General features: G+C 48.3%; 3 protein-coding genes across 3 annotated transcripts in view; 2 read left to right on the top strand and 1 right to left on the bottom strand.

Moving 5' to 3' along the window:
- The window catches only part of LOC135814296 (myotubularin-related protein 9-like), a 165,544-nt gene that overhangs the window by 37,970 nt on the left and 103,098 nt on the right, over positions 1-24,476 (top strand). The window lies entirely within an intron of this gene.
- LOC135814288 (growth/differentiation factor 2-like) lies at positions 8,163-17,704 on the top strand. Its single transcript, XM_065327387.1, has 2 exons — positions 8,163-9,430; positions 15,771-17,704. Exons 1-2 carry the CDS (start codon positions 8,998-9,000, stop codon positions 16,676-16,678), a joined length of 1,341 nt encoding a protein of 446 aa, XP_065183459.1. The 5' UTR covers positions 8,163-8,997; the 3' UTR covers positions 16,679-17,704.
- Positions 21,904-24,476, bottom strand: part of LOC135814289 (uncharacterized) — a 31,303-nt gene continuing 28,730 nt past the window's right edge. The window contains exon 15 of the mRNA XM_065327388.1: positions 21,904-22,787. Coding sequence (XP_065183460.1) covers positions 22,649-22,787 — 139 coding nt within the window. The 3' untranslated portion in view covers positions 21,904-22,648. The remainder of the gene's footprint in view (positions 22,788-24,476) is intronic.

Genomic DNA, 24,476 nt, shown 5'->3' on the forward strand with positions numbered 1-24,476 from the left:
GGCAGAGGCCCGGCAATACGCGACTGACGTAAGGAGAAGTCTAAAACTCCCCTAGCACAATGAGGGTCAGAACCGGGTTCAACACCCATAATTACTACATGTTACATTGTAGTATGGTTCAGATGGTCCCAACGGACCGGGCGGGGCTCTGCCAACCGTGGCTGGTTGTAGTAAGGCCACTGTTTCCGAACACAGTGTCCTCCACCTTGTTTCATGCTGTCAAACTAACAACAATGTACAATCATGTACACAAAGGCAGAAGAGAACAAAGACAGCCGGCTAGGTCATTGTTGTAATAACGCTGCGTTTCATGCACATAGCATCATCTGGGTCCAAATTTATACCCAGGCAGGTAGCTAAAACAGGGTGCGCAAAGTGAGTAAAGCGCGAAAAAGCAGGTGGCATAGCGCGCAAAGGTGGCAAAAGCGCGACATTAGTGTGATATTTCAAGTGATACGTTAGTTAGGAAGACATGGTGCGGATGGTGTCGATTATTATTATTTTTTTTAAATTTCAGCCAGTCGGCTATTATCATTTTCGTCTTGGGGGCTAGACAAGGGGAAGTAGCCATGTCGGGGCATGAGCCCGCCTTTCGGCACCGGGAGTTGCAGCTCGCTCGACTTGACTCTACTGAGTGCAGAGGACCCACACCTTGATCTGGTGAGCTGCGTCGTGGGGATTTTGCAGTCAGATGTGCGACTGCGGGGCTCGAACCCGCGACCTCTCGGGTCGCAGGCAAGTGCAGTACCCAATGTACTACCGGGGAGCCCCGTGTGTCGATTATTACATGGGAGGTGAAAAAAAGGAGGGAGAGAAGGAGAGAAGGAGGGTCACCATACGCTCGCTCCATGAAACGTATCAGCCATTATTCCAGTCACTGTTGCTGTCGCATCCACTCGTACATGTACATGTATGTCGCATCCACTCGTAGTCCACGTCCACTGATGTCGACCGAGGTAGCTCTCTTGCTACTGTGCTGCTGTGTAATAGTTCCATGTACCCAGCTAATGTCTCTGCTTCGTTCAGGGAATTCAGAATAGGAAGACTGCTGTACCACCCACTCGTTTATTTGTGTGGGCAATTTGTTCCTTGGCTCACCATCTGAGTTCTTAGAGCTATTATTCATTTTCTGCTGCCCCGGTTATTTCTTTTATTATTATTATTTTCTTGGCCTTCGCTTTCTTAACTTCCCCGTTAGAATCTGCGAAGTAAAATAAACAACAACAACTTGAAATGTCACACAAATGTCGCGCTTCTGCCACCTGCTTTTTCGCGCTTTACTAGTCTTTGCGCGTCCTGTTTTAGCTACCGGCCTGGGTATAAATTTGGACCCAGATGATGTGCGGGTTATCACTATCAGTTGTCTGAGGATTGCCTTAGCTTTGCTATGTGCGTGAAACGCAGCGTTACAACAATGACCTAGCCGGCTGTCTCTGTTCTCTTCTGCCTTTGCGGTAGAGCTCCATCCTTGTGGTGTTGAGCACTCTAGTCTAGGCAATCTGGGAACTCTCGCTATTGTGTACGATCATGTCCATAATATGTTTGGAGCGTGTCAGATGATCGATTCAGATCTTGACAAGACAGTGTTGATGGGGTCCACATTTGCGAATCGTGATACTGACCGACTGTGACGTTGTTTACCATCCACTGATTTAGCGGCGCTGCCAAGTAACATTACTCGTACAACACTACAAGTACGTGTGTGTACATGTACATTGTATGTCCCACTGCCAGTGTTTCAAAGCACACCGCCATGTGTGACAGTATGTTTGAACTCAACATCAGGAAAAAATTAAGAAAGCGGTTTGTGTATGTGTTCCGAAGGAAACTTTGTCACATAACAACCATAATGTCAAAGAACTGTGTTATCATGGCATGGGACCGAGTTTAGTCCACGTGACGTGCTGGCTTTATCAAAGAACAACCAACACAGGCAACAGCACCGTGATATACATGCCCGCTTCCATAAATTGGTACTTCAAGTACATTGTTACTAGCTGACCCAGCAGGTACATGTACATGTACTAGGAATATTATGACGTCATGTTGTTTACCATCCACTTCCAGTGAACACTAGCTAGACGTGCACCATACGTTTAGCTCCCTCGGTATTAGACTGTTTTCCCGGCCATGTTAGCTCCCTCCCTCCATTTTAGCTCATTGTCTTCCTGTCGAGGTTGCGCTTGTGTTTACTTTGCCCGTACAAGAGGCTTGGGTCCACTGGCACTGTAAAAACTAACACTGGCACTGTAAAAACTAACACTGGCACTGTAAACACAAACTACTTCCAGTACAGTGCGTTCAGCGGTGCTACATGCGTGTGCCGGTGTCACTACCGGTATTTCCAAGTGCTCGTATGAAAGTATGGTGTACATGTAGAGTATACTTGGACTCCTAACATCAGCACTACAGCAGATTGCTGTCACACCGCGCGTATTCCGAAGGCAAACGCGGTGATACTAACCATGTGAACGAACTGTGTGGTCATCGCATATAATGGGACACTCTTAGAACATGATGGGACACTCTTAGAACAAGGGTACACGTACATTATAACATAACCTTGTTGTACCTCAAACACAACCCTACCAACCAAGGAAAGGAAGCAGGAGAGAGCAGAGACAGGCAACTGCTGGTACTATTTGGGACCACACACACGAAGGAAATCTTCATGTTAGGCTACCTGCCTCTGGGTCATCCCTCAAATAAAGATAATGATGATAACACCCACAGCCCACAATGTGAGTGAACTGTGGTGCTATCGCATGGGACTCTCGTGTCGCATTACTTTACAAGAGGAGTACATTGTACATGCCCTTTTTACCTCAAACACAACCCTATACTAATAGCTATACCGACGAATTATGGAGGAAAACGAAACAGAAAAGAGCAGAGGCAACTACTACTACTACTACCGGTAGTAGTAGGAGTCACACAAGGTGGTTGTGCCGACGGGGCCGACCCAGCGCAGGCGACAGACCATCTCGGCATCATTACCAGAACTACATGTACTAACTACCACGGCTTAGAGCCAGTGGAGCTCACACATCACATTCATACTCACAGTGCTACTACGGTGGTGCTGAGATTGTGTTGGCGACACTACTACCGTGACTCTATACTCCGGGTTACAGACATCGACGTTAATATTACTTTCGCATTGATATCGCGAAACTCTTTGCAATGAGTTTCTTCACACGCCACCCCAGGCGTTTTCACTGTGACACGAGCGGAGCAGTGTTTGGCGACAAAAGATCATGTCCAAAGCTGCACTGTTGGAGAACAATGCAGCAGGGTGGCATATGTAACAGGGTGGTAACCAGAGACAATTTCACACGAGTAGCAAGGGACACGCGTGTAACCGCAAAGTGTGCCCATACGAGTTGTCGATAATGAGCATGCACTTGATTTCCCTGCCAGGCTAGCCTAGCATGCTGGTAGCGCCATGCGGCCATGTCCAGCATTGCCATTGGCAACGCTTCGGTTCCAACCATGTAGAAGATGTAATGCATGTACTTCGTTAGTGTTTTGGCTGGATGACACGCACAAACATGTACAAGGTCTTGTACTTTCGCTCGGCTACACGATCTTATGCACGAAGTCCATGAACAACCGCTGTTCTGAATGATTGCAGCCAACGAATAGCATTCGTGCTCGTACTTCATGATGTTGCACCACTAGTTGCACTGTGCAGATACGCCTCGTGATGTGAACGCTAACCGACACCACTGATACCGCAGCGTTTGGAGCTGCACCGTGTGTACGGGTCATTCAAGTAGTGGTTTAAGGTGCATTATACATGACAAGTATGTACGTGCGGTTAAATCTCTGGATGATTCCTGAAATTCACGTCGCGCTCTGTCACTGTGTCAACTAACGAACGTTACTTCTAAGGTCAAGGCTGGGCACATCTTAGCCTCGTTCTTCCCACTGACTTGGTGACTGGATCATCCCCTTTCTCATCCCGCTGCGCTGGGTCGTGTCGCTCGTGACGATGCGTGATGATGACAGAAAGGAGGAAGTAGTCAGCGTCCGCTCGTCACACATTGCCACTGAATAGACAACAGGAACTTCAGCTGTTCCAGGCAAGACGTGTTGTTGGCTAGGCTGGAGTAGTCCAGTAGGACCTTGACGCACAGCTGCACACATGTGTTCACAACTATAGCCAAGGAGGAATCGTGTGACCTCCTTGACTGGGCAGCGGGCGCTTGTCGTGTGAACACAGGGCGCTCTGCACGATAGAACGATAGAAAGAAAACTCCCCGACTGGGGTTGAGCAATGTACACGTATAGCGCGTTACCCGTCTTGACGGCGTGGTCACTGGTCACGTTCACCCAACACGCTCTTTTCCGCTAAAACACGAAATTGGCGCCGGCTCCTCTTCCGGCCCAGCTAAACGATCAAACTCCTACATGTCCCTTGCCTTCTATCAAGAGTGCAGAGACCGTTTATGTACTCTTGCTTGATGGCACGAGGAACACTCGACGTGCTCTGCTAAGTTGGGCCACTACATGTGCGGTGTGTATATCTGTGTGGTGTACGTTCCTATAACGTTGTCAGTACACTTTGCGCGCCTTGCCAAGACATTTTGTACTCTTGCCGCCTCGTTATTTTAACACTACCTGAATCAGTTCACGACTACAATATGTACAATCATGTACATGCGTTTTCTGTTTTTCTATCCTCCATCATCACAATCATGTTCATGCATAGACTTCTATTAGTCATGGCTGATATGCATCGAGGAATGTTGTTACTCAGGACAAAGCCTCACGCCGTCACAGCATATGCTCATCATGAGTAACCGTCTTGCGAGCAGCTAGTATTCGTAGAAAAGCTGTGGCATCGGAACCACTAAATATTAATAGCATGCCCAACAAGCATCCCGCCGCTCCATCCAACCACACGTAGCCTAAGTCGAGCAAGTACGCATAAACGCTTGTCTAGATTGATGGCGTTGATTGCCCAGTTGAGTTAGCATAGGTTAAAGTTATCCTGGACAATGCGCTGTGCAATGCTGTCGGGACGACACCCCGCCGTATCCCAACAACAGACCTGTAATGGTCTTCAGTAGAACTGATTGCTTCATTACCAGCACATACATACGCATGTCTGTGCTGTGGCAAAGCTACCTATATGTGTGTAGGCGGCGCCCTTGGCTTCGGCCAGCTTAGGAACGATCGATCAGAGTGCACGTACATGCATGCTACCTCTCCTGCAATTGAGCATCAGACAACAGCTCCTATCCAGCCTCATCCTCATCCCCACAGCCTGCAACTACAAGCCACGATGCGATGTTCCGCCGTCCAAGGTTTCTGAGCAGTGAGATACTCTGCGGCCGTGCATTAGATCATAGCAGCCTTGTAGGGAAAGGTGGGTTTGACGAAGCGTCTAGCAGATCAGCACTACACTTCACACATCCACACAAGTTACGCTAGCACTTCATCAGTGACTGTGCTTCCTGGTGCAAGGAGGATGAGAACAGAATCAAGCCATCGCCCCTGGCGCCATCCATCTTGTCACGCTCATCAGCTTCGAATTTGCATGGAACCCCCGAACCTTCTCTCCTCGGTGAAACACAATATTTCCGCTCCTTCGAAAGAAAGTCACAAACGACTGTGTGTATATCATTCCTTATACATCATGCCGTCTACTCGAGAAGTTGTTAGGTTATTCTACACTTGCAAAATGACACCTGAGATATTGCCTGTTTTAGCTTTTTGCGTGTATGAGTAGGGGACGATTGACTCTACCTATTGCGAGAAACATGCAAGAGCCAGCACACCGGTTTCTTCCACCTTCGCACCTCGGATCGCTGCAGTCTACAAGTCGAGCATCCCACCATCATCAGAGGGACGCTGGAATGTTCTCTGCTGTACACCTATCAAGTTTTTCTCCATGGGAGGCGTGAGTCAGGAATGCCTACAATCCGTCTAAAGACTTGGCAACTAACCCGTGCTACTTCACGCCTGCACCTGACTCTTAATCTTGCGCTATGATACCCCTCAGAATTTCCCACCTTGCTCCCCTTATGTTCTGGCTGCCCGTTTTGGAGCCATCAGTTGCCTGATGATCGTAGTAATACGTGAAACTCAGAGTTGTGACACAGCTTCCAATCTCTCTTGTGTATAATTGGCATACATGTAGTCATGGCTGCTTGGAGAATAATGGCCGCTGAACACAGAGCACATTGAACACATTGGCAGGCCGTTGTTTCCCTCTGATGTCGTGATGTCCCTGTGCCTTGTTCAGACCACTGGGACACATACATGTACATGTACATGACTGTGTACAAGTGTTATCAATATTTAATATTGATATTTAACACATAATTATGACCCAAGACTGGCAAGAGTCGACTGTCTGTACATGCGTGTGTTATTCTGTTGTGTCCCGTGATAGCATGTGAGGTTGGGCATTGGGAAATAGGACAAGTAGCCATGGAAACTCCAGCACTCAAGGGAACCGGGAGCAACGCCACTCCCGACTCTAGCCTAAACAGGCATCGACGAAAATGTTGGTTGGTTCAATGGTTGGTTGGTTTATTTTAATTCGCACAATACTCAGTAAACGGGAACTAGGCCCAATGATATAAAGGCAAATGTGACCTGTACTTGATCCGAAACCACTATGATTCTATGAATGTCGTCAACCCTGGTCAATAGCTAACGTTCACCGTCCAGCCCACTTCCACCCAACACCCGAACGAGCTATCCAATACATGTAACTGCAACTAATTACTTCATTACAATGAATGATAGCGTACTAGTACTGTAAAAGCCATTATTCTAACGAGGCGCATAAATAACGATTTCCCAAAATTGACTAGTTTACGTGTACTAAAGGTAACGATTTTCACTCATTCTTAACGCTCAATAGGACAGTATATGTATCGATTTCTGTATAACGATTTCTATTTTAACGACAGATTTCTCCTCGTTAACTCGTTAGAGTTAGCACTTCGTTATACATGTATGGCTTTTACAGTAGATCGAAAGCCCGGCATTGTCCAGCGCCTAGTGGTTTATGGTGGCACTGAGCTCAACGCACACCGTCAGACTCTTTACAATGGAGAGAAAGAGAGAGAGAGAGGAGAGTAAGCTACATCTGCAGTGCTACCCGGTACCCGTACGCGCGGTTTAGGGGATGCAATCTAATGACGCGCTGACTTGAACTCGATCATAGCTGTCCTTCTTGTAACAATCATGGAGTCATGTTCAAGTACAACGAGAAATGCAGTATTCCGTGGTCATGGTGGTACCTTGCAGAAGATACACCGTACACGGATGGTTTGTAGATATGTCTACTCGACAATGTACCGTTCCTCAACATCCCGATCGAGAGCAGATCCAAGATTGGCAAGAATTTGAAGAAGTACACCTTCATCTATGCACAACTTACACAAGATAGCTCTGCTCACTAAGCGCTGACTGGTGCCTCTTCTTTTAGACTAAAATTAGAGGCCAGACCGCGCTGGGAGAGGAAACGAGGTGCGTTTCCGGAGCGCCGGGTGAAACTGGCATTATCAACACTGCAGTCTGTATTAAAAATACATAGCCGAGCGCGAGCGACCGTGAGCACTTTCAGTCAAGTAGTTTCACTATGCGCTGCACTGCGGTGACCTGCTGTATCGTGAACTGACTGGCTAGTCTGTACACGCAGCAGCTCTTCGATTGCTGCCCGGCCCCAACTGCTATGCTGAATCTTTCCCTAGCACTGGCAGTGCAAGGACTTGAAGAGGCGAGGCAGCGGGTATGAGAGGGACGAGTGCAGCTGCTGCCAACTATTTAGTTCAGCGCTAACTTTGTTCCAACTATCCTGCATGATCATAGCAGGCACGCAACGTAGTTTGTTACCTCTCCCGGGGCTACTTTACCGACATCTACGATATAGGTACATTACTAGGACGCAGAGTGGCCTAGTCAGTGAATTGAAGAGTCTGGACTATTCGGAAGGGTTCTGTTATGTCACGACTGGTGCAGTGGTGGTACTTGAGAGCTCAGTGGTCTGGAGTGGTCGCTGGTCAGGTTCTCAGCCACTGCCGTATCTCGCCTGACGTTCCACAACTGCCACGCTGACCAGCGCGAAGCTCAGCTCAACAACAGCAGCAGGATCATCGGTAGCAGCCGGGTGCGGAACAGGCCTTGCAAGCCGACTGTTTCACCTCTGTACACATCGCGGGCTCCTGCCTAAGAACGTCCGTCATTGTCACGACCCCTTATACATGCAATTTACATAGCTTGAGCAAGCAGTCAGTTACGCTATCTTGCCGGGCCGCCTGCTCCGAGAATCGAGAGTTCGAGTTAGTACTCTGCAGGCAGCTCTATCAAGACAAGAGTAAATGTTGACGGTTTTTTCGATAAGACCGTGTTGTTTGTTCGGATAGTTGGGAACGTGAGTCAATCGTGGAACGCAAGGGGAAGAAGAGGGGAGTAAAGGTGCGTGCGTACCACGCTCGCTGGAGTGCACGCAGCTCAGACGCCTAGACGGTGCCTATTGGCGGGACATGCTAAAGGTCGCGCACTGACCGCCGGTTGGTTACTTGGAGAGTGCGAGAGACCACACAGAGAGCTGGCCAGTTGCATGGTTGACCATAGATAGTGAGCAACTATAAAACGTCGTGGGGTGACATTCGGCCGCAGCATCATATGCACACAGGATTATATGAAGAGATTGCGGAGTGGACAAAGTGCGTAGGTAGCCAGTCCGGGAACGGTAGTGCAACGCTTTCCTTGTTGCGGAGATTGACAAGAAGATCCTATTGCAGCGGGCAATACCCACCAAAGAGGACAACAAACAGCCTGCCGACTTCTGTGTCTCCAGCAGCAGCAGACCATTGCTTTCTAATACACCGCACAGGGGTGGCCAGTCTCTGCTTTGAAGAAGCCTGGTTTCTCTCGGCTATCCTCAGTAGAGTTTTGCGCCCGATTCTGAACCTCTTCGCTGTTCTCCAAAGGCGAAGTAGTGGCAGTCGGTGAACTCTGTGTAGTTTAGCAATGAGTCTCCACTTGTCACTGTGCTCCTTGCTGGTGCTGCTCGTATGTCTCCAGCAATCAGCCACAGCGCCCGCCCAGGTGGTGAGCGCCAGCCTAGCAGATGGAAGTTTTCCTTTGCGCGAGCGGCCCCAACATAAACGATCTGATGATGAACAGAGTAATGGGATGACGAGTAATGGGATGACGACGCACAGTCCGTCAGAAACTACCAATGGGCAGGTTGAGGAGCTGCAACAGATGGAGCAGCATGTCGTCCGGGAGCTGTTCCTCATGGATCTCCCGGAAGAGGAACGGCTCGACTCCGACGTGGAGTCGAACTACATGCTGGATTTGTACAACGAAGTGGCGGACAACGACACAGGGATTCTGCGCCCGAGAAAGTCGGGGAAACAGCCTGTGATCTTCGAGAATGTACGCAGCCTCCCGGTCAGAGGTGAGTGACATTCTTGTTCTTATCCGCTATTGCGGTTCTGTATTGTCATTGTCCGCGAGAAATCTTCCCCGCCCTCAACCGATGAAAAGAAAGATATCGTGGGATACAGTCATTGCCCGACTTGCCATGCTTGTTGTCCGTATTTTGATGGTGCGAAAATCGTACATCCCGCCCACCTTCCCCAGGCATTGCTCCTGTCTTGGCTTCATGCAACTACACCAAAATTCCATCGTAACGAGGACGAGAATCGCCGACAAAACATTTTGATAAATCAAGGGGATTAGGCGAGATGTTGATCAATTTGCGAGACCACGCCGGGGGCTGTTGAACATCTGGGTAGAGAGGGTACTAGCTGTGGACATTAGTCGCTGTCCAATTATTATTTGATCAAGGAGTGCAGGCTGGATTGTTGCACCACGGAGAGGAAACTCGGACGGTCTTCCTTTCGCTGTGTAGCGTGTTGACTGTGTTTGTTGGCGAGTAGAGAACCCATCGGAATTCGTCCGCCATTGTGTACTGTACCAGGTCCCGCTGCGCACTGTGCCGGCGCGAACCATGAAGATTGTGTTACTACAGGAATACAGACTGTACAGTGTACATTCATCAGCAGTGCTGACCGGTGACTACGGTAGAACGAATCAGCGTTTGCCGTTTTGGTAAGCAGGCAGGCCCACGCAAGGGCGGTTTGCTGTTGCAGCTAACTATTACTATTTAAAAATAATATTATTCATGTACAGTCATGCAGGTTCCTGCAGTGTAGTGTGGTGTAGCGTGGTCGTAATGCGGGTGAACGTGCATTCCTGCTGCCCTGTGTCCAGTGAGCAAATGTCCGGTGAGCATGAAAGGCTTCTTCTCCTACACATCAGCAATGCAAAGGACATTGGCTATTGTTGACAAAAATATCAATGCCAATGGTCTCAGGACTGGTCAAATACACATCATACTTAGAGAAGTGTCCACCAAGAACAGCATAAAGTGTGTTTCAACTGCATTAATTGTATCCACCAAAAGAAGCCTGCCCAACCTCAGTACTAGTTGCCCAATGATTGCTTTGCTATGATGCGATCATGCATCATGATTCAAGACCTCCCACATACCTTTGTCCAAACAATGCACTGATAGCAAAGCGTTACATGCACAACGTAATACATAAAATTTAATGGCAGTGTACAACTGATGTAGCATTGTCTGAACAACTATTTGGGACAACAGGGTGTGTAGAGTGTTCAGTGGTCGCAATCACTATGTGTAATCTAGTGTGACCTCCCCTATGATGATTGATGCAGAAAAGAGGGGGGGGGGGGGAGGGGGGGGGGGAACCTTACAATGTTCCAAGCTGTAGCTCCAAGTCCAAAATGGTTGCCGTTAAATTCCCCGTACTGCACGTCTTATGTATGTTCAAGAGGGATTTCCTTGTTTGGTAGATCAGGGGATTTTGTTTCAGGAATGCAGGCCAGGCACTTCTTCTCATGCAAAGGCTCTCTGCTTAGCATATTCATTCATTGAAAACATATAACAGCAGCAGGGTTACTAATAGGACTGGTGAATGTGCTAGAGACTCTACTTCTCTACTCAGTGGCCCCTAAGACTAAGTACGTGACTGTGACTCCTGGTCTGACCTATCATATTCATGTGCTGGACCTACTGGTGCCCTGCAGTTAAACTGATGGTCTGTATTCGCCAGGCTACTAACGCCTAGTGGCACATCAGCATGGGATGTGTGTGTGTGTGTGTGGTGATACAGGGCACACGCACACGCACACACACATGGAGGAGATTATTCAGGAATCCCTGTCACTGTCACACCTAGGCATGGAGTAGAAAGTGACAGTGCATGCCCAGGTGCAGCAGCAGTTCCCCTCTCTACTACATACTTGTGGTCTTGAAGGTCTCAAACTACACAATTTGTTACGCCCATCAAAAATCTCAGCCTTGCATCCTGTGCTGTCATCTCTCTGACACAGAGGCTGAAAATCTATATTGTTGCCACGCCCGACAAAAGCACAGAACCTCCTCTCTTGAAGGGTAACATAAGACCTGTGAAACATAAGACCTGTGAAACAGTCCAAGACCAAGTGCTGCTTCCCTCCATGTACCTAGGCCATCAAACTGTAGTATGTTGTACCTGTTGATTGAGAGCATTTGCATCAGCATGCAGCTGTGCTGTAGCTAGTTCAACAACTAAGCTAGATACATGGATGGCACAGTGTAAAGGTGATGACGGGGCTTGAAGACTAGAACCTGAGAATGATGACCTGCTAACCTATGAGACGGTAAAATGCAATTAGGACAAATAACTTGTTGGGTAGATGGCATCCGGGGTAGACCATTCCATGACGACTGGCGATAACAAATATGCAAAGGAGATTCTCTGACTTACAGTCTCACCAAGAACTAAAACAAATTTGTTCCGATTTCTGTACCAATCGTCTTTGGTATACCACCGGGATGCGTGTACCGAATTGAGGAATGTGATTATGCAATCCAGGAAATCAATTGGGTACTGGAGTATGAGCAGGGAGTGTCCCGTGTACTGTTTCAATGTTTCAGTGTTCCTAACACACCATCACACCCCTGGATGAAACTTTGTGTTTGTAACGTTACTTTTTGGAAGAATCGTGCAAGGTGTTGGGGTGGATCTACTTAGTACTAGTAATATCGTGTTGCATCATTGTGAGCAAATAGTATAGGATCTGTATGTCATGTGGTAACTGGCCAGCATTTGCAGGATGACACAAGTCCCTCAGACACAGAGAGCCGTGGCTCTTCACACATTATGCTCTCATCCCATTACTGTTTGTATAGTACTAGTAGTGATGACGAGAAAGAACCCTGCATCCAATACTAGGTACTATTGGCAATAGCACCTATCTCTGGGCTAACACAATGGGCGTGAGCAAACTCCCACTCCAAGACAAGTAGCTGACCATCATTTGTACAAGTGCTCCCTGAATAGCAAGATGTGCAGGAATAATGATTTATCCCTGGGGCAGAAATTCTTGCCGTGGTGTGCCCGACTCCTCTCTCTTATAATGTTTACGCAGGGTTAGGATATCAGGCTCAGGATTATAATACTAGGAGTGGACTTCACTTGCAGTGTGTATGCCAACATGAAACGACTACACCGGAGGCTTATACCCGACCTGCATGACACTGGTAATATCAAGGAGGGGCTGACAATAAAGTCATGGATGCAGCCTCTTGGTGCGGCCCAACAATAGCGGTGTGAAGTTAACTACAGGCTAGGTCAGGCTGCTGGTGGAGTGTCTGTATTGGTAAACGTGTCAATCAGTTATGAATCCCGATACATGTACGCACACATGATGGCTAATGTTGGATGAGCTGTGAACACCAACAACTGTGCCAATCCTCCGCACAGGACATAGCCAGTGGTGTTTGGTCACTTGGCACTACACGTACTCCTATGTGATAGTCGACAAGGGACATTATGTCATTTTGACTGCTAGTTTCAATCAGCTCAAGACAAGGTCCTTTGACTTTGAACCATGGACCACGCTGGCAAAGGAAGCGTTACCATGCAAGGTTGCACCCGAGTCCTCTGGCTCATGCACAACAACAGACTGTCAAGCTAGCAAGTTGTGCGGCACTGTGCGCGTGGGACCAAGTGCAATGGATCAATGCGGTGCTGTCTCCGGGCTTCCGTCCTGGAGCTACCAGGGACTGTCTTCATCATCATGGGAAGCGCACTACACCGGTTCCAGATCTCTGCTGGAGAAGAACCCTAGTCACCGCTGCCTCGCCAAACATTGGTGGCTTTGCGGTGTGCAGTTCAAACCTCTGGAGAACGTTGCGGTTGGGCACTGCTCTCTGAATCACACTGACACTGGTTGAAAACATGTGCCCGTGATATCCATTTTTGAAGAGCGTTCAGCAGTCTTGGCTCCTTATCATAATTAGTTTTCACTGACAAAGTTGTGACACAGGGGAGATTATGCTTAGCAGGTACACTTGAGAACAGCTAACAGTAACAGAGGCCAGGAACAGGACTAGTTGAGGCATGAATCCTTGGATAAGAACACTGTGTCAGGCTGCAATCAGTAAAGCTTGACATCCCAGTTCTGTGAAGCTGGAAGCAGATAAGATAGCACGTGTATGTCGCACACTGCTCTCCTGCTTCGGATGTGCTGGGCAACCATGGCATGGCCAATAGAGTGCAAGCCATCTGCAGAGCCTTGAACTGCTGGTACTGTGAATGGGGATGAGTCTTGTGACCACACATTCCTCCTGGCTGTTGGAATGCAGCGCACACGGGGGGGACTAGCAGGTTAGGTGAAACAATACAGTCCAGTGACCCACTTCTGCCAGAACTATAATGTCTGCCTGTAACGTTATCTGTGGCCATGAGTTCCCAGCGTTCTCTGCACGATGACCCAGACCACTATTGCCAGGGGTACAAAGAGCAATTCACTGGCAAAGATAGGCAGTTGGCAAAGGAGGTACATGTAGATGAGTAGAAGCAAACAAAGATGCTATGAAGCCTACATGAAAACACCCCCAGTTGGTGTGCACTGGGATAACCATGCAGGCCTGCATGAACAGCAGCACCAACCAAAGCTGATGAACTCCCTGCAATCGTGAAGGATGGCCGTCTTAGCCATATCCTTCCTGATGGAATTCAAAAGGGTTTTATCGACTCACCGGGCCTTGCCCAAATCTGCATACCCAACAACATGCCTAACGAGGTTTCATGTCGAGTCAAGCTCTTGCACTGCCCCTTTTTGAGAGGTGTGAGCTGATGTGGCCTGACATGTGCCTAGACTCCTAAGTGTAGAGAGTCAAGTGGATTGACGAAAGTTTCCGTTCCCTACAGCTATCTACCCAGCACAGTGGAGAATGACCACCAGCACTTTTTACATAGACCTGCTGGCAGTCAAGTTGCATTGTCATAGTCCTGGAGCTGTTTTCTTACACTTCTAGCTCTGCTGCTTGCTTTCCACTGAGCAATAACAATCAGTAGTCCATGAATTGAGGTGCAACCTACTCAACTAAATTGTTGCTGTGAACACTTCTCTGCATTAGCACTAGCACTCCACTCCACTCCAGGGGGGGGGGGGGGGAATGCATTGTTTTAGTCTTGTTGACTAGAACACACTACAACATACTAGTAATCAAAAGGAATCCTCTAGGCTTGCTCCTGCAGTGATCTCTTCCCAGGTGTAGCCCCACCAGTATAATCTCAGTACTGTACATTGCAATTCTCTCCTAGTATAGTTTGTTTGTTTGTTTGGCTTTATTTTAGGGGTGAAACAATTATACCGATTACTCGAGTACTCGCTCGTTTTTTTTCAAAAACAATTGTACTCGGAATAAATCAGAGTACTCGTTCATACATGGTACATGCATTTACCACAGAAATCTGCAGTTTCAGAGCAGCAGTCGGCAGATATTGATGTACGGAGTGTGTGGTGAACATTAATTTTGTTCACGAGTAGAGAGAGCCCAAATGACCCACCAACCAATATACCCGAGAAAAATGACTGCTACTCGGTTCAATCAGGGTTGTATCATGTGATTTTAAGGCCCTTGGTGTGCAATTTTTAGGGGATGAAGAATACTCGAAAACTCGAATATTCGATCGGAGAAAATCAGAGTACTCGAACTCGGGATCTCAGTGCCAACTTTCACCCCTACTTTATTTAGAGTGGAGTTCCAAAACAGGCCTAAACCTAATGACAATGGTCCCACTGGTAATAAGAGAAAAAAAAAAGAAAAAAATAAGCGGACAAACAGAACAGAGAAGAAGATAGTTAGATAACTAATATGAGCACGGCGGCAGGGGAAAAAAGTCACAAGCACGGCAACCGGGAAGAAAGGAGTGAGTGAGTGAGTGAGAGAGAGAGAGAGAGAGAGAGAGAGAGAGAGAGAGAGAGAGAGAGAGAGAGAGAGAGAGAGAGAGGTAGTGAAGGAGATGAGTTCATCCTAGTTGACGGTACTGCCTAACAGAAAGGCCAGGCTTAGCGATTTGAAAGTGGAGCGCTTTCTTTCGAGGCGTGCTGTGTCTGGGAGCTGGTTCCACAGGATAGCTCCAGCATGGCTAATGCGCTTAGCTGAGGATGCAGTGGGGGACACAGGAATGATGAGTAACTTGCTGCTCCCTCCTCGTGTTCGGAGAGAGGGACTACGGGTGAAAAAGCTTGCGAACAGAGTACTTGAAAATTTGTTCAGGCAGCGCCAAATGAATACAAGAATGTGCATGTTGGTGTATATGCTAAGGTATGGGCATTCATGCGTTCAAGTAAGGTTTTCACTAGTTAGACTGTGCAGTATTGAGCAATGCTCTGTGTTGCTCTGTGTTTCGTCTCTTTTTTACATTCTGCAGCTGCCAGTCAGGTGAACAATGATCGCCACTGGCGACTAACGTTTGACTCATCCGGCCTGCCTGACGTCAATGACCGTGTGGAATACGCCACATTGGCCGTCTACTCGCGCCATTGCCAGTCCGGCTGGAGGAACACGACGGCTGGCCGTGCGCTGAAAGCCAGCGGCGTTCACAAGACAAACATCTCGGTGTACGCCTCGATTCACAAGACCTACGCCGAGCTGCGCCTCCTGAACAAGGTGTCGCAGCGACTCAAGATGAAGGGCAAGTGCTGGCACGTGTTTGACGAGACGCACTCCGTGCAGTCCTGGCAGGCACGCAAGAAGAGAGGACTGCGCCATTTCATCCTGGAGGAGGAGGGTTACCCCAGCCTGAACGCCGATGACTTTCTGCACCTGCGTGGCGAAGGTGACACAAAGAACAGACCAGTGCTGGTGATCTATACCGGTCGACGAGTTCATCCACCTGTGAAGAGTACATCCAGACAACGCAGGAGTGTCCAGGACGAGTTCGACAATGGCGGTGGACCAGCGAGACAGGAGCACGGAGATCCAACCAGAGGACCGGAGCACACCGCGTGCGCGCGTCGAAAACTCGTCATCGACTTCACAAAGTCCGGTTGGCACAAGTGGATTATCTCGCCACAGAGCTACAAGGCGTATCGTTGTGCAGGAACCTGCAAGTTTCCCATTCACCGGAGCATCCGTAGCACACTGCATGCCCGCCTAGAGGCCAGCGTTACCTACCAGAATGAACTCAATGGCATCAAGGACCCGCTCCCGGGCAGCGGCGTTTGCTGCGTTCCCACCGCTCACAATTCCCTAACCCTGCTCTTCCACACGCGCAGCGGCGGCACTCTCATGCACATAGCCAACAAGATGGTGGCGGATCGGTGTGGATGCCGCTAGGGGAGCGCGTAGTACACCACTCAGCATGCATACGCGTGTGAACACTTGGAGTGTACACGTATGTGGACACTCAGACGTTTCATGTCTGCACAAACATGTTCACTCAATTCCCAATTAGTAGATTTATGGCTCCTTTGTTTGTGCTGGGAGATCTGCATCTGCACGCCAGAAGCAACCCATTATTTAATCCCCTGCAGGTGCCTGTGTCTGACGGTATGATGCCGTGAACAGAATTTAGGAGCGCCACCGGCCACTGCTGACTCGGCCTCAACGCTCAAACTCATACATGCTCACATACGCATGCACACACACACACACACACACACACACACACACACACACACACACACACACACACACACACACACACACACACACACACACACACACACACACACACACACATACACACATGCACACACACACGCACATACAGACACGCACGCACCCCAGGCAGACGGCGTGCTAATCTTTACACTGCATTTGCATATATCAAGTCTTGACGGGATGTGCTGACGATGCCCCACTAGTATCACGCTGGCCATGAATGCTGCCTTAGCCCCTTGTTTTATCTAAAACTTGAGTATCACAATTTCTCCTGAGTCTGCTGCACGACCAAAATGGATCACGAACCAGAGACGTCAATGTTTAGCACCCACACAATACCAGAGATTGAGAACTCATTAATTTTTGGTTTATACCGGATTTTTTACAAGTGCAATTAGTCAATACTAGGCGGAAATGATACACAGCAGGTAGTGCACTAATTCTGCTGATGGTGGCAGCGTATTATCTTGTCTCTTCGATTCCCTTGCTCCGTGTCTTTCCTTCGCAACTGTATTTTTCTTAGGCCGACTTCTGTATTCGATAACTGCATCCAGGCTGTCCACTCTTTGTGTCCCACCGTCTTGTTTGCTTTCTGGTTATGACCAACCAGTTCATCATTCTCGTCTTGGTCCGTTTGAATGTGGCGATGCATCACTAAGAATATGCTGCGCTTCTGCCCGACAGTGCAGCATGCACCACGCGAAGTTCAATGTGTGAAGCCTGCCATGAATGACAGTTATGGGCATGACCATTATTGTCCAAGTCTGAATCAACTGGCCACATAATTATACTACCCAATGTCCAACCCACTGGTCTCGCTGTCTACATTGGTACACAGAAACTTCAAAGTAAACAGTAAAAACGACTCCCATAGACTTATTTCCAAGCATAGAATAGCCTCCACACTATAGGTGTAGTCACAAATCAGTTGAAATCACTGAACACGGCTGTTCATATGATCACGTCAGCGGACATCTAAGATGGCGTCGGCTTTGGGCATGAGTCATTTGAAAGTTCTGCTCGAAATACGCATTTTTCCTAAACTTATCGTAGCAAACCATGGTATCTTGGGCTTCCTTCGAGGCTGCTAACCAGCAACTCGCGTTTTTCCAGGAGAGGAAGGAAAGAGCAATCGTTTGATATCTCACTCGATGACGAGCGTCGTTCTGGTCTCGATCGTCGAAGAGAAGTGCTCTAATTTATTTTCGTCGTAACTATTGTTGTATGTTATAGTGTAGCCGTTTTCCTGCTCCCAGAGAAGCGTCCCTGGAGTTTTCCCGTGCTTACTCGGAGTTTTCCTGGTTGGCCCAAGGCTTCGACCATCCGATAAACATAAATTCGTGAGCGGAAGTTCGTACATTTTTTTGGAAGTTCGTGGAGATGTTTGTGCACTTTTTGTGATTTTAGGGCTCAATGTATGGTCCTCTGCATATCCTGGCATCTGTATGTTGGGTCGTTGGCCAAAAATTTGCTGATTAGCCTTGTAATACTAGATACTTTGCATCTGAGCATGAAAATGGCCTCAAGGGCATGGGAATGATATTTCGGAGGACTTCAACGCCATCATGCCGCTGCGACTGTCACGCACAATTGTGATACATGGCTGAGCCGCACTACCAAGCAGTGATAGCTGTGCCTTGTGTTGAGTTTGAATACATGTACAACATGCCTTGGAAACTACCACACAATCAAACGCATGCACAGCACGAGTCCGGAGCTGCCGAGTCCTGGAAGACGCTCGCACCACGATCTGGTGGTAGCGGCATAGCACAATAGAACGCACACAGCACACTATCATGACTACTACGTCAAGCCACAACTGACGACCGTTACGTGCCTACAACCGGTAATCACTACAATAATTATTATTACGTACATGCCATCAATTATATATTCACAGCCTACGGCACAACTTCCGATGAGAAATATGTTATATCACAATATGAAGAGAACATATTTAGCAGGGAGGTAAACTGGGTGTAACTCCAGCCACACAACACAGGCATAAGTCACAGCAAAAGCAAGAGAGGATTTTTCTGCAATCATAGTCATGGCTGCACACCCACACGCACACATACGCAACGCGCACGCTCGGGCGTGCGCAGACACACACGGCAATAAGGAAAATGGCCACATACGTAGTGTAGGACTACCACTCAACAATGGAGAAAGCGCATAGTTCAACTTCAAAAGTTCAGTTGAGGACTGTGTTTTTCTTGGGTCAGACTCGTCGTGGAAATGACAATGCACTGAGCTACCAATAACTATGGAGTGTCGGGATTAAGTGGTGTACGGCTATGCTTACACACTGCCACTGTCCAAAGAAGGTGGTGGACATGCTGCCTGTTGACGTGTCAGATGAGGGGAAACAGTCACGCACCTTGCTGACCCTCAGGGCTGACCATAGCGCTTTCGTCGCTGCTAGTTCCCAATTGTCGGTTGCGACGCCGCGTAACAGCGTTATTCCGGCCCTGATTCTGCTGGTCGAGATCAGCCACACCGTTGCGCCAGTGTTGCATCTAGACCTGGGGATCCATTTCTGGATCTACGCTGCATCAATGCTGGTAGAGATCCGCCAGCTCGGTAAGTGCTTGATCTGCACAACACCAGCCGCATCCAACGGCAACAGCAACGGGCAGTACACAGCATTGGTCACACTACATGCCAAGCTGCAGCAATGCATAGCCGGCGCAAAAGCAGCCAAGCAGAAGGCCACACGCATTGAAGGCTGGTTCGGCTACTCGCGTAGCTCTGCAAGGCCATGAGCAGTGCATCGCCGGTGGCGTTTCGGAGGTTGTGCCCACAACTTGATTCAGCAGGAGTTGCAGGCAGCATTGCATGATCAGACTGGCAATATCAGGTGACTGTTCGTTGCTGACTCTTCTGCTCACTCCCACGGTACCGTTATAACTACAAGGTAGCTCATCCATACAGCTAGTAGTACTGTGCGGTGCTCTTACGTCGTTGAATAATACTAAGGCCTAACCGTTCGAACCCTCGTCGGATTTTTTCCCAGTGGCTGCCGTATTCTGAGCGTCATTATGTCTTTCTCCAACGAAACCACTGTCTAGAAATTCAGCCTTGCACTTTTTTCTTCATTTCCATTGTGTTGAGGACATCGCAGAGCTCAGCAGCAACATCGAGCATTTCCCTAAGCTCATGCAAGCCTTGTGACGAGATCGTGAAAAGAAACAAACGGCACCTCATCCCTAAGCTGCACCTCTTAGAGATACACGCCGTGCCAGCTATGGTTCGACTCCTTGTTGGCCTTGGCTTGCTAGGTGAGGAAGGCTCGGAGAGCATCCATGCGGACTCTCAACTCGGACTCTGGAGAAGCGTTTCTCGCAGATTCCTGCGCCCATGAAACGGCTCGAAGCAACACAGCGCCTAGCAAGAACGCTGCCCATGTCCAGGCCCCTCAGCGTAGCCGTAGCTAAGGCATGGAGGAAAACGGCAGCCGTTACTATCCTTCTCCTTGGGCTAGCTCACTCCATAGTGACTAAGTCATTGAGTACTCTGTTTCTTCTTCGTTTATTTGTTTCATTTTGCTTGCTTGCATGATCTTCGCGATCGATTGCGTCTGAGGACTCCCAAACTCCATCTACCTAAGGTTACCTACTTGATTCTGCTTGATTCGAGAAGGAATCACCTGAAACCACACGAAGTTCATAAACCAAACGTGTAAAGTGTAAGTTTGCGATTTACCAGTTAATTCGCCGCCATTTTGATAGATGGCCGCAGATGAACAGCCGTGTGAAGGCAAAGAGCAGTGTATAGTGGCTGGCTGGGGCTGGCTGCGAGTAACTATTGGATGATGCATGTACTAGTACATCACACTGTCCCTCCAGGAATTCGCGATTCCACGGATGCAACAAATTTCGCGATTTTGGCCAAAACTCATGATTTTCTGAAAAATCCGCGATTCCCCGCGTTTTTTGTTGTTTTCTGCACTTCTTTTTACATTTTTCTGCACTTTTCACGCAGTATATAATATATACAGTGCTTTCCATGATCCTGTACGTAGGTTATTTGCACAGTACGCAAATAGCAATTCTAAGGATGCAACAAATTTCGTGATTTGGCCCAAATCCGCATTTTTCTACCAATAATTCCGCGAGTTCCTGGCAAGTTCCGCATCTTTCCGCACTTTTCACCGCATTTTTTGTTGTTGTTTGCCGCAATTTCTTGCGCAAGTTTTCGAGGATTTTTTTCCGCAAATTCCCGCAGGGACAGATCACAGATTCCTCAAAGTCAGACCATGTTTACTTGATGTCCAGAGGACTGCAGGGTATGAAGTGTGTCACCCGTACACTGAACAGAAAAGTTCATGTACCAATTTGAGTCGGATTGTGGTCGGTACAGCTCCCGTGGAATAGGTACACTGTGTTGCGCATGAAGCACCGCAAACACACAGTTTTAAAAGGCACTCCCTGCTACCAGCGCTGCAGCGTGGATCTCAAATTCAGGACCAAGATCACACACCGCTCGCTTGGTCATGAGCTTTGCTCCAGGTAACAAGTAAGCTATGGTGAAAAACTTTGAAACGGGCTCAGGCTGAAAGAACCGAATATATCACATGTTTGCCAAAGGTTGACACATAGATCCAACAACAATTCAAGCCTGCAGCATCTCTCCGGGAGAGCAGTTTCTTGAAACCACCGCACAGGAAGCATTTCACTTTTAAAGATTATGCAGCAGACCCACTAAACCGTCATCACACGAACAAGTCCTTGGCTTGCCCCTGTCCACCTTGAACTTCCGGCAAAGTTATCCTTTCAACTAGTACATATATTGTCACCGGGCCCAGACTAAGTAAGGGGACCTGGGCCAGGGTCGTAGCCGGGTGATGACTTTAACGATGGTGGATTCCTATACCATGGCAAGAGGAGGATCACTGAGAATGCTTTGCTGGCCCAATTCCACGCACACCACACGTTACAGTTACATGTAATCATAATTATAGTGTGAGCAGAGCACCAGACAGCCAAACACCGGGTATGTATGGCTGGGGAGAGAGAGAGAGAGAGAGAGTGAGTGAGAGAGAGAGAGAGAGAGAGAGAGAGAGAGAGAGAGAGAGAGAGAGAGAGAGAGAGAGAGAGAGAGAGAGACATAGTCTGTTAATTCATGCATACATCTTATAAACTGTACAACGTCAATTTAGAATACTTGGAAGCCAGCACCAAGTTCAAGCAAGGGAGTAAAGAGAGAAAGACGGAAATCATGACAATGGCAAGAAGAAAGGAAAGAGGAAAGCGGAGGGAAGAGAAAGAGGTGAAAGAGGAAAGGAACTGAGTAAAAAGCCAGTTCTCAAGCCTGTGTCCAAAACGAGAGGTTTTGGGCGTAAAGGTTATCGCAAAGCCTCAGCAGTTTGCATGCATGATGCGGCAGTACTGGGGCCGGTCGCACACACTCAGCAGTCGGTGTTTAAAGTAAGCTTGTAACCAATATGTCTGCCCTAGGTGAAGACGATGGCAGCACCTACAAGCATTGAAAAGGCCACAGCACTGACTGCTCTCGCTCAAGATGCTTGAATATCTCACAGCAGACTAATGGCATCAATGTAGTCCACTTCCACACCAACAGAAGAACAGCTCTGCAACCAGCAGCACACTCAAGACTTACACACAGAGAGCCAGCAGTAGGTTACGTCGACAAGATCGGCTTCCGAAGTCGACGGCTCGGCGTAGTGGTCAGGAACGTGGCGACATTCATCAGCTTAGCCTTGAGTGGAATATGCACAACAGTCTTACTCTGCCTGGGAACCCTGGTCAAGTCCTCCAACCTGCACATTAAAACAGGGGTAGATATGCAGCAAGCCGTGTTACGTGGAGAAATTCAACACACATACACACACATACACCCACTATAGCCTCTCCTTAGCCACAGCCCAATGGCAACAGTATCACAGCAGCCCAGGTCCACCTTCAAGGATCTGCAACCCCCTCACCTCCCATCGACCACCAATGGTGGCAGGCAGTGTGACAGAGGACACTTGCCTGTTATGTGCTGTCATCCTTGCCAGATGTCAGTGCATTATGATGGGGTGCTTCCACAAAAAGACTGTTTATTCAGCTCCAACAAGAATAAGAGGATAAATCAGTGCTTATCCAGCTCATCAAGTAAATCTATGCAGTACTATTTTATTAGCATACCAGCAAGCAGGACAGTGTTGCAACATGATCAAGGACAAGTAGGCAAATTGACCACCGCAAAGGCAGCACAGAACACAAGTAAGAGAGTAGCATACAGTTGGCGTACAGAACACAAGGAAGAGGAGCCCATCAGAGGAGCACAATCCACAACAGCTCTTCACGTAATCAAATCAATGGCCTTAGAGCATAATAATTACCGACAAGTCCTTCAGGCTGGGGCCCAGGAAGGAAGTGTATGTGACAAGGTGGGATGGCACAGAGCCGCAAGGCAGGAGCAGGGTAGGAGCAGGGTAGGATGTGCATCCCTTCCACTTTGACGAAGCACACACCACTGCAGGGCTGTACCTCTACTGCACTACACTAACCCAATACTGTATATTAGTACTGGTACACAGTACACAGTGCAGTACAGTGCAGTGCAGTACAGTACAGTACAGTACAGTACACAGTACACAGTACACAGTGCAGTACAGTACAGTACAGTACTAGCATACCCTAGACCCGGCAGTTACATGGAAGAACAGGATGCATAGCTAACAAAACGATATTCTGCTCAGAGCCAGACAACAACAAGTACTCCAGTGGTATCCACTATCCTCACATCCACACACTCACGCCTATCTCTTGCAACAGAAAGGGCAAACGGCTGCCAAGGACCTGTTCAACTGCATCTGGACCGCTACATCTTGTGTAAGACCAGAGGCAAGGCATGGTCACCATACACCATGCATCTCTACTGTGGTATGCTGTTGTGTTGTGTGGGTGGGTAGGGTAGGAACTAGGAAATACCAGTGATGATGGCTTCAGGGTACACAGCATGTGCTGCAACAGACAGACAACGGTCTCGACTCTAGTCCACATGTAAATCAGGCCAGGTGTGTGTGGAATGCATTCAGCACATCTATAACTATACACAAGAGAATTGCAAGACGCCTACAAGGCTACAGCCTACACTGGCTTTGTCGGCACAGCTCTTCAACGGAGTGGACATTAAAAGCTAGGAGGTTAAGAGTGCTGGCACAGATGGCACTATCCTGTAGCAAAGGTGGTTTAGTGTGCCGCTGAACACTACAACATGTACGAGTGTACTGTATTAGACAATGTTACAGTTGCAATATCCACACAGTACAATATGCTTCACCAATCTGAATTCACTTCCATTCCTACATACTGGTAATGTACAGGATGAAGGGGATAGCACTTGGGCGCGTGCAAAAGAGAATGCACTGGGAGCTGGACATAATGCTATTGAGATCGTTCCGGCGAATACAACTGAGAGCCCAGGGTCATCACCTTTCTAAAAACAACATTCAAACACA

The sequence above is a fragment of the Sycon ciliatum genome, chromosome 4 (genome assembly GCF_964019385.1).
Source record: "Sycon ciliatum chromosome 4, ocSycCili1.1, whole genome shotgun sequence".
NCBI classification, from domain to species: domain Eukaryota; kingdom Metazoa; phylum Porifera; class Calcarea; order Leucosolenida; family Sycettidae; genus Sycon; species Sycon ciliatum.

Excerpts from the sequence above, each read along its gene's own strand:
- LOC135814288 (XM_065327387.1), top strand. The coding sequence starts at position 8,998 with ATGAGTCTCCACTTGTCACTGTGCTCCTTGCTGGTGCTGCTCGTATGT. Across the intron at positions 9,431-15,770 it reads ACGCAGCCTCCCGGTCAGAG|CTGCCAGTCAGGTGAACAAT; the intron begins GTGAGTGACATT and ends TACATTCTGCAG.